The sequence below is a fragment of the Sphaeramia orbicularis genome, chromosome 1, assembly GCF_902148855.1.
Source record: "Sphaeramia orbicularis chromosome 1, fSphaOr1.1, whole genome shotgun sequence".
NCBI lineage: Eukaryota > Metazoa > Chordata > Actinopteri > Kurtiformes > Apogonidae > Sphaeramia > Sphaeramia orbicularis.
Genome location: NC_043957.1, coordinates 39,785,871 through 39,796,850, shown reverse-complemented (window position 1 = coordinate 39,796,850; position 10,980 = coordinate 39,785,871). Strand labels below are relative to the sequence as shown.

The 10,980-nt window shown below is 37.7% G+C and overlaps 1 protein-coding gene across 1 annotated transcript; it reads right to left on the bottom strand.

The window, feature by feature from the left end:
* Positions 1–4,778: 4,778 nt before the first annotated feature.
* bglapl (bone gamma-carboxyglutamate (gla) protein, like) lies at positions 4,779–6,468 on the bottom strand. The gene is made up of 4 exons (XM_030148263.1): positions 6,326–6,468; positions 5,803–6,240; positions 5,601–5,694; positions 4,779–5,433 (listed from the first exon to the last, which is right to left on the bottom strand). The coding sequence occupies exons 1-4, from the start codon at positions 6,384–6,386 to the stop codon at positions 5,331–5,333; spliced, it is 696 nt and encodes a 231-aa protein (XP_030004123.1). The 5' UTR covers positions 6,387–6,468; the 3' UTR covers positions 4,779–5,330.
* Positions 6,469–10,980: the final 4,512 nt, after the last annotated feature.

The following is a 10,980-nucleotide window of genomic DNA, read 5'->3' as shown; positions in this document are numbered from 1 at the left end:
TGCAAAAGGTTTGCTTCATCTTTCACCCAGTGGCAGAATTCACAAGATACATCATATTTTTATGGTCATATAATTAGTAAAAAAAAGTATCTAAATGACTCTGTATTTATTACCTTCCTATCAGTGTTATCTGTACAGAATGCAAAGTATCAAGGGATAAGCACTTCAGTTCAGCACAGTTCAGAGTATGAAAAGTAAAAATGCTCAAGATCTCAAAAGCACATGGTCATCAATTATTAACATCAGCATTTGTCACTTGTTGTAATCTTTTGGGGGTTTTTTTGCTTACACCAGGGGTCATACACTGTTACCACCCTGTATGTATTATGTGTGTTTGTTAAAGTGTTCAGGACAGTAGTGTCAGTGTCCAGGAAACATCCACTGTTATCCTAACTACAGTTGTGTCACATGTCGGTAAACCATGTACAGAACAGGATGGATTATCTATACGTCAATATGAAGGGCATAACTATGTCAGTGCATGACACGACCACCAGACACTTTTCACATGGTCAACTGACGCTCACGCACTTTACAGAAACTGTTTACACAAGCAATACACTCTGAACATACACATAGAAAATGTAAGTGAGGGTCTCCATTTGTTGAGATAAAGCAGAGAGGATGGTGTTTTCTTCTAATTCTGTTAATGATAAAGCTGCATGGAGTGCACTCATACAGGAGGCTACAAGGCTCATCAGCACGTGACAGGGTGTGTCATCGCTGTGATATCACCAGTGAAACCAACTGAGTATCTGCTGGGAAGGGCCACACAGTGAAACAATCTGAGTAGAATGCACAATAGAAACTAAAACTGTGATAATAACAAAAAAAAAGTGTATATGCATGACCATATCAGTCAAACCTCTAATAAAAATGTGTAGGGTAAATCTCTTCAACAGTCATTTATCTTGTTAAACTTATCCGTTCAATAAAATTGTAAAACATAAAATCAGGGAATCTCCTACCTTTAGAATAGTTTTGTTGTTTTTTTCAGTAAACTTTCAGTTGACCTTCACGGATCACGTTGCCTCTGTCACCCGATCATGCCGTTTCACTCTGTTCAACCTAAGAAAGATCAGGCCATACCTAACCGAACAGGCCACCCAGCTCCTGGTGCAGACTATGGTTATCTCCCGTCTTGACTACTGCAATGCTCTTCTAACGGGCCTCCCAGCTTGTGTTGTCAAACCACTACAGATGGTCCAGAATGCAGCAGCGCGTCTGGTCTTCAATCAGCCTAAAAGGGCACATGTCACCCCCTTACTCATTGAGTTACACTGGCTACCCATAGCTGCCCGCATCAAATTCAAATCTTTAATCCTAGCCTACAAAATTCTCCGTGGGTCTGCTCCTGTCTTCTTAGGTGCACTAATAAAAGCTTATGTTGCCCCACGACCACTCCGCTCGTCTGGGGAACGTAGTCTGGTGGTCCCCAGACCTTGTACAAGACAATCCAGGCTCTTTTCATGGGTCGTTCCATGTTGGTGGAACGCTCTACCAAGTGCTACAAGAACAGAGTCATCCCTGCCTATCTTCAAGAAGCTCCTGAAGACCCAGCTCTTCCGAGAGCACCTCCTGTCCTAGCACTTTCAAACATTCCATTTTAAATATTCTAATAAGGTTTTTCCCAGGACAACCACAGATTCTTTCACGATTATCTCTGGACCTGCTGCGGTGGTCCGGCCTCTTCCCTGCCCTCATCATCACCACTCACTTATCCTCAACCGCCTCCATGTGTCTCCCCCTACTCCCCCCTTCTCCCCCTCTCCCCCTCTCCCCCAGTCCCTATCTCTATCGCTCTCTCTTTTTCCCCTTCTCTACTCTCTCTCTTTAACCCCAACTGGTCAAGGCAGACGGCCATCCTCCAGGAGTCTGGGTCTGCTCGAGGTTTCTGCCTGTTAAAGGGAAGTTTTTCCTCGCCACTGTCACCAGTCACAAGTGTTTGCTCCTGGAGGATTCTGTTGGGTTTCTGTAAATTGACTTAGAGTCTGGTTTTGACCAACTCTATATATAAAATGTCAAGAGATAACTTTCTTGTGATCTGGCGCTATATAAATAAAATTTGATTGATTGAGTGATTTAATTGGTTTTCCCCTGTAAGTCGCTTTGGAAAAAAGCGTCTGCCAAATGCGTAAACATAAACATAAACATAAACGAAATTAAAGTAACATATTACAGAACTAAAGTAGTAGTCAAGTACAGTCTCAACTAAAAGCAAATATTCCTATTACTACATAGAGTGAAATGTGTGTAGAAACAACTATACCAAAACATCACTGGAAAGAAAAAAAAAACTTTAACCCTTTCATGCATAGTGGTCACTCCAGTGGACAGTTCTTCTCCAGCTGTTCTCTTGTTTATTCATAGGTTTTGTTGTTTTAGTTCCATATCAGCCAACACAGTGGACACTTATGCATCATCTCATACACTGACATTCATACCATTACTGTAATGTTGCTGCTCATGATAAACCTGATCTGCACTAACATGTTTTAGTGTAAATTAATTGCTAATTGTTATTAGACTGTAATTAACAGTTTTCTGAAACAAAAAGTTTTTGTTGTTTTTTTGTTGCATATCCTCCTGAGACCCAGTAATGCATTTTGTCCTCTGTAAGGGACAAAAGTTTGACAGTTTAACTTAAAAAATACTGTCCATTGCAAAGGACATTCCATTAAAAAAGTCAATCAATAAATATATTTATATTTTTTTAATGCATCTGAAAAAACTGTTGCATTGTGCAGTTTCCAATCAAGACAATTTTTTAGTGTAAAAAAGCTAAAATTGTCAATTTCCTGGGTCTCAGGAGGATATTATCTTCATGAAATGAGTAATAACTAGTATTTGAGTAGGATAAAATGTGAGAAAACATCAGATTAGCGGCATTAAAAATGTTTTTACTTCATAGTTTTCACACAGTATATCTCTTTCTGATGATGAGTTTTAAATACATGTTTCTTTACTTCAGAAATTAAACACATGGTGTCCATCTGAGTGGACATTTTTGTGACTCCACGAAAAATAGGTTCATAAAAAAAAATTCAATTGCATTGTTTTTTTCATGCCTAAAGAGGAATAAAAACACTCAAGAAAAAAATATTGACTAAGGTTCTCATAATTCATGCATGAAAGGGTTAATATTCTTGCAACTTAAGCATTGTTACACAAAAGCCATCCAACTTCAACTTTCAACTTTATTTATCCTTAGAAAAGGAAATTCGGTGTGCAGCAGGGGTCATAAACACATAAGCACATACAGAGAAACACATACTCATAAACAGCACCCCCATATGTCACCCCAATAAAATTACATAAAACAGGACAACACACAATGGAGCCACTCCCCTTCCCAACACAAGTAAAAGAACAGGTCCAATTGGGCAGTACACAAGTTAATTGCCATATGGCCACGGGAGTTAAAAAATAAATAATCACATAAAAGATTTTAAAAATTGACATAAGAAAAAAAAAAAAAAAACAACTAGATATCAGCTACGTGAATTCCCCTACTTCTGTTCTGTGCTTACTAAAATCATATATTCTTATACAAAACTCAGCCTATCACATGATCCCTCAGGGACCACACTGATTTCGTTGTCATGTTTTGGTCACAAGTGTAACTGCAAAAGCAAAAATGTGTCACTTCTGTTGAAAAAGTCAAAAGTTAAGGACTACTAAGAGGAAATGTGGATATGTTCTACATGATATGGCAACCAGTTTTTTAATCAAGCAGAAGATATTTCGGTATCTCTGAGGAACAATATTGTACCTGAAATCTAAGTCACACACAATAAATAATGAAGTATGTTTTAAAAATCCTGACAATAGGTGACAAAGAAATGTTTTATAGAAGTATTCTCACACAGTTAATTAATTAAGTAAGTAAGTAAGTGAGTAATAATTAGTCAGCATCCTAGTTGATATGAACACAGAAGAAGGAGTTCATGAACAGCCCAGACATGTGAGCGGAACAGATTAAGATGCCTATTTTCTACAACAGTCATTAACATTCCAGAATAAATTAAAGTAGAATTTTACAGCAGTAAATGTATTCATTCAGCAGCAAAACAGAATCTTCTCTTTTTTTTTTTTTTTTTTTTTTTTTTTTTTTTTTTTTTACATTTTATTGGACAGGAAGTTATTTATATCATCTTATTTTACTCTCAGTAAGGATCAAAATTTTTCATCTAACTCTTAAAAATTCACAAATCTATGTTTATGCTGGCTGCATTCTGACATTTTATTTATTTATTTATTTATTTATGTATTTATTTTACAGATTTCTCCAACATTTAGTGTTTTTGGGACATTCCAGTTTCAATGATATCAGTTTATGTACATATTAAAGGACAAAGTGATGGAACGTCTCCATCTCAGGTCTCAATATCATGCTGTAATTTTTGTAAGACACACTGTCCATCATTCACTAGTTTGCATTGTATTTACTAACTAAGATTCAAGGTTTAAACAGGTTCAGGCATTTTCACTTCTTACCCTTTTTTTTTTTTTTTTTTTTTAGTTTTGTGGACTGGAAACGTGAAAAATACTCTGACATTTTTTGGCCAACACTGTCATCTAGTGGCAAATGTGGCCCACACCAAGCAGTGCAAGTCATACGAGGACAAACACCATGATCTAGATGTTTGCAGCTCAAGGCAAAGTGTAAAAACTTTTATATTCCTCTAAACTGACACTCATGGAAAACAGATTGTAATGAAGGAAAGGTTGAGGAGTGATAAGCAAAACTGAAAATTAAGACCACTTTACAACAAATGTGTCCACAAAACAAATAATTTATTTCAAACCCAGAGGCAATTTGTGGCTACAGTCATTACAGGTATCCGATGTGCATTTTTACACACAATAAACACTACTTCTACTACTACCACTATTCATTAACTATACTAAAACTACAGTACGTCTAAGAACTCATTACAACTACTTCTACTGCGTCTACACCACAATGTAAAAAACAAAACAAAACAAATATCAATACATTATCATACAATACATTTGCACTTGTAGCACCATTTATTGCATAAGACTATAGAAGTTAATAATTTAAACTTCCATGGGCTACTACAGACTTCACAGGCTTGTGTATCCATGTGCCTCTCAATGAAAACCTGGAAGAGGCCTTTTCGTACAGGGCGACCATCTCTGGTCGATTGTGCAAAGACTAAAAGATCCTAAAAAAAAAAAAATCTCCATCTAACATCTCAACAGCACGGGCCACACCCATTTCTTTTCTGGATTCAGGGAAGGTGTTGCAGTTTTCTACGATAAAATAAAAAACAAAACAGTTCAAGAGTCTTTTTTTTTTTTCTTTAGAATGGAGGAGGTCCGTAGTAGGCGGTGTAGGCAGCGACGATGCCTGCGGTCTCGGCCATCTCGTCGCAGCCTATGTTCAGCTCACACACCTCCCTCAGACTGCGAGGAAGAGAAGAGAATACAGGTTAGGAGGTTGTTGTGTCTTAATTTTCTCCCAGGTTAAACTTTGAGGCAGTGTATTCATAATAAGCAATGGAAATAATCAGCAAAGCTAAAGTAAAAGAGGTTCATGTGTCCATTTTTATCAGATTAAATAAATGCCGTACCTCTCCAGCTGAAGAGGAGAGAGTGGTCCTGCAGCTCTTCTTCTCCTCAGGAGGACAGCAGCCAGATCTCTCTTCATGACCACTTGAGCAGGAGCTGAGGAGATGAAGATCAAAAGGTCAGTCTTCATCACATGGCCCCAGAGTTCACCATAAACACCACACAAAGGCCGCAAACAGTCTCAGGTAGAAAATGAATACATACCTCCATTACCCTCAGCAGACTCTGATGAAGATGAGGAGGAAGAGGATGAAGAGTTGGAGTCAGAATCAGAAGCAGAAGACTCGGAAGACTCGGAGGACTCGGAGGACTCTGAAGACTCGGATGACTCGGAGGACTGGGAAGAGGACTCGGATGATTCAGCAGACTCAGAAGATTCAGAGGAGGACGAGGAGGACGAAGAAGAGGATGAAGAGGATGAGTCTGAAGCTGAGGAGTCGGATGCTGAAGAGTCTGAGGAGGAGTCAGAGTCGGATGCAGAGGATGAGGCCGAATCAGACTCGGAGGATGAAGATGAGGATGAGGATGAGGATGAGTCTGAGGCGGAGGATGAGGCAGATGAGTCAGGGGCTGCGGGGTCAGCAGGTGCAGCATCAGCAGCCGTGTCTGCAGCAGGATCCACCACAACCTCTGGTTCCACAGCTGGCGATCACAGACAGTAACATGTATTTCAGATGTTCAACATAAACTGCGTGACAACATATACTCATAGTGAGGCTGATCTTACCTCCCATGGACCAGCACACTGACAGGAAAGCACAGACGAAGAGGAGAGTCAGGGTCTTCATGATGCCTCGGAGTAAAGGTGTCTCTGCAGACGAGTTGGTGACTGGATGGTTTGTTCTTCTTTGCTTTCGCTCGATGGCTCGCTCTGTGTCTTTGCCCTGAATCGAGGTCAATATATACTGAAGTCCAGGTCCCCTTAGACCAGACCCACACGATATGATTTCTCTCTGATTGGTCAGGGAATCAAATATCAACATTTCCGCTTCCACTTGTCATGAAATCTCCCATAAACACCCACGCAAGTCTTGGCATGGACTCCAGAAACTCATTCACCCACTAAGTATGTGGCTGAGAACATTCTTAGCATTCAAGTTTATGGTGCATGTAGACGACAGCATGTAAACCTATGTGTAGCATTCAGAGGACACTCACAGGCAGTAACCCTTCCACTGTGTGGTGCACAGGTCCACACACTAAAATACAACTGGATGTTCTTATAAAACACACTTACATCCTTTTACATCATGTCAAATGCCTGAAACAGAGCTTATAGTCATTTTCATAAGATTCTACTATGTCTTAGTTTATTAGTTTTTTTTCCCTTTTTCTTGTTTTTTAAAATTTCAGTTCAGGTTTAGTTGATTTTACAAATGCCTACATGCAGGGCCAGATTAACACTTCATTGTACCCTGGGCAACAATATTCAAGGGCCCCATCATCACAACCCCAGGATCCCTATAATCTGGCAAAATACAGAATAAGTTCCAGGAATATCTGTAAATATACCCCATACTTCAATATCTAACTATCATCAAATGCATTTTGATGTACAAATGTGTAAATGCTCGTAGAACTACAAGTGCACCACTATAGCCTCTTGTCAAGGCCACTCACTTGCATATGATGATATGAAAACAAAACACATTAGCATCAATATAATCTAAAAGTGATCCACTACATTGGAAAGAGAGGGAAGTGTCCTCCATTTTCACAAAAAATAAATAAGAAACCATTTCCAAAGTATCCAGTATTTATTTAAGAACACTTTTTGCAGACAGTTTCATTTATAAGCAAAAGATAACCAGATATTTTAGTTATGCCCGAGCTACCCAGGGCCCTTCAGAGGTCACGGGCCCCTGGGCAATTGCCCAGTTGCCCATATGGTTAATCTGGGCTTGCCTACATGGTTTGGATGTGATGAACTGACTAGTGTTAGTTTTTAATGATTTTAGCTTTAGTTTTTTTTTAATGTATTATCAGGAAAGCCTTGTTTTTGAAGAGCTGTAGAAGTATGATTAAAGTATACATGGCATCACATTGACTGTATTACAAAACTATGACTACTATTATAATATTATTATTGTAGTATTAGTATTTTTGAGGTTCATATTCTGCAAAAAAAAAAAAAAAAATTCTTGAATACCATGAACTTTAAACATCCTTGAAAATGTAGCTAATTTTACATTAAATACTAGTTCAGTTTTGCTCCAATTTTTCATTACAGTTTATTTTTTAGTTTTGTGAAGATGCTATAAATATATTAATTCCAATCTCAACATTCTAATTTGTACTGTTCAACAGGATTAAGAAGAGTGAATTTGCAGAAAAAGAGTATAATATTTGTAAATGTGTTGCCATTAATCACTAACCATCATGAAATCATTAAAGCAGGGGTGTCAAACATGCAGCCCGGGGGCCAAATGTGGCCCGCCAAAGGGTCCAGTTCGGCCCCTGGGATGTTTTTGACAAGTGCAAAAATTCCACAGTGCTGAATATAATTAAACAAACAAACAAAAAAAAAAAATTAGCTCAAATTAAGGAAAAAATCTTGAATTAAGCAAAAAAAAAAAAAAAAAAATCTGAAATTGAGCAAAAAATCTTGAATTAAGCCCCCAAAAAACTTCAATTAAGTAAAAAAAATCTTCAACTAAGCCAAAAAAAAATCTCAAATTTAGCAGAAAATCTTGAATTAAGCAAAAAAAAAAAAATCTTCAATTAAGTAAAAAAAAAAAATCTTCAATTAAGCCAAAAAAAATCTTCAATTAAGTAAAAAATCTTCAGTTAAACCAAAAAAAATCTCAAATTTACCAAAAAATCTTGAATTAAGCCAAAAAAAATATCTTCAATTAAGTTTAAAAAATTCTTGAATTAAGCCAAAAAAAAAAATCTAGAATTAACAACTTAATTTTTTTTTTCTTTGTTTCAGTGCAAAAAATAACACTAAATTATGAAAATATTTACATTTACAAACTATCCTGTAACACTAAAATGTGAATAACCTGAACAAATATGAACAACCTGAAATGTCTGTAGAAAATTCAGCCCAATTTGAACTACTTTCCACCTGTTCCTCAGTGTTTAGTATCTTCGTAGGTCTGATCCATAATGCACATGGAGAAATGAGAAGTTGAGGAATAATATTGTTAAAATTGCACTAAATTTTTTTTATGTTTTTTAATTGAAATTTCAGTTTTTTCAGGTTTTTTTTTTTTTTATTTGGGTAATTTATAAAAGTAAGTATTTTCATAATTTAATGGGGGTTTTTTACACTAAAACAGAGACAAAAATTTGGAGCTGTCATTATTTATAGGTTATTATGTTATTATTTTTCTGGTTCGGCCCACTTCAGATCAAACTTAGCTGAATATGGCCCCTGAACTAAAATGAGTTTGACACCCCTGCATTAAAGCATACTCAGACAAGAAAGAGAATTGTTTTATTTTTGTTACCGTTAAGTTAAAAATATCCAAAGACATGCACTGATAGGTTAATTGGTTAATCTAAATTGTCCATAGGTGTGAATGTGAGAGTGACTGTTTGTGTCTATATGTCAGCCTTGCGATGAACTGCCGGCATGTCCAGGGTGTACCCCACCTTTGCCCGTAAGTAGCTGGGATAAGCTCCAGCGACCCCCATGACCCTGGTGAGGATCAAGTGGGTTCAGATAACGAATAAATGAAATTAAAAATCAGTGACTTTTCTCTGAAGAGGGAGGAGGCTGATGTTCAGAGTTATGATGTGATTTTCTCTTCATGTTTTGTTTGTTTATAGTGTGAAGCGTTACTGTCCGTTACTATGTCAGAGTGGACTAGACTTAGTGATTAAAAGCTGACTATAATGAGGGTTTCCCACATTTTTGAGGCAACTGAAGGGGAGGGTGGATGGGTGCACAGCTGCAGTCTGCAACTTCACCACTAAATGTCACTGATTTTTACGCTCCTTTAAAAAGCTTTTTACACATCCTCCTAACTAAATGTTATGAATGCTACAACTCAGGAAGTGTGCGATTCAATGTGATCAAATTCGGTGCAAATGTTCACTCAGATTCAGAGATGAAAGTCAAGAATTTATATGCTAATTATGCATAAAATTTCTCACATAATAATGCAATGACAACTTTTTTATATCCAATGTCAAAGGTCAACTACACCGATATATATATAAAAAAAATGGAATTACAACTTTCTGTCTGTAGTATTCAACACATACTTTGGGGAAACAGTCGATAATTGACAACAGCATGTTTCTCAATGGAAATAATTCCTACATGTCATTATAGCGAGAACTTCAATTCAGCTGAAATAATGCTTTACTACATATTTTAAATGGATCTAGACAGACATAGATGTTGACTGACACTTGTCTGGTTAACGGAGGCGTACAACCACATAATTCTACTTTCAGTTTGGCTTTGGAGTAAACTGGAAAGTATTTTTCTCATACTTTCTGTAACATAAAAATGCCATGATTTCCTTGTCAATCATTTTCTAAGGTCAAACCAGTCATTTTTATACTCTTCTGTTTTACCAGTTTTGTACAATATCCGGTCAAATTCCACCCAGTCCTCACCCATTCTCACTGCAGCACAAATGATACGACAAAACCCTAAAAATCCAAAACAGTGTTACTGACCTCTTTAAAATACCTTTAAAATGTGACTGGATTTTTACCAGGGAGACCCATAGGCTTACTTTTTTAACATCAAGGTTGGCACTTTTGCCATTGCTGTTATGTTACTATACTCCTTGCCCCAGATGTGATCTCCCACCCCCACAAACCCCAAACTATAGCCTGAGGTAACCACAAGCTACTAATCGAGTGACACAGAACAGCAGTGAGCCTCATTATGCGACAGAGCTTAATTAGAGTGTTGCAGTGTCCCACCAGAACCGCAGTCAGTCACTATTTACAGATCCATTTCAGTCCAGGACCCAGCCAGATCCAGGCACGGCCACGGCTTACCAACTGCAAACAGCAGCCCGATATACAGCCTCGTTTCATTTATTTCAGCATATATACAGCTAAAAATAGGCAACCCCCATATGTTGGATATGCGGCGATATGCATGCGGGTTTGGATGCAGTTTTCTGTTTTGTGCTTTGTGCATCCAGCTGTGGTTCACGATGAAAAATGGTATGCGGAGCTGATGACTTGGACTCAAACCATATTGCAACTTAAATACTGTGTAGATAACCAAACATTTATGAACACCTATCGCTTCATGTATATATAACTTGGAGGGCCCCCAAGTGCTTCATATATCATGCACTGAGAAGTCCAATGGGCCCAGGCTGCTGCACCGTGACCTTGGTATCCTTCGTGTTTCGTAGTCTAGTGTTATTCCTGGTGTCAGAGATTTGTTTTGGACCGTGTTCC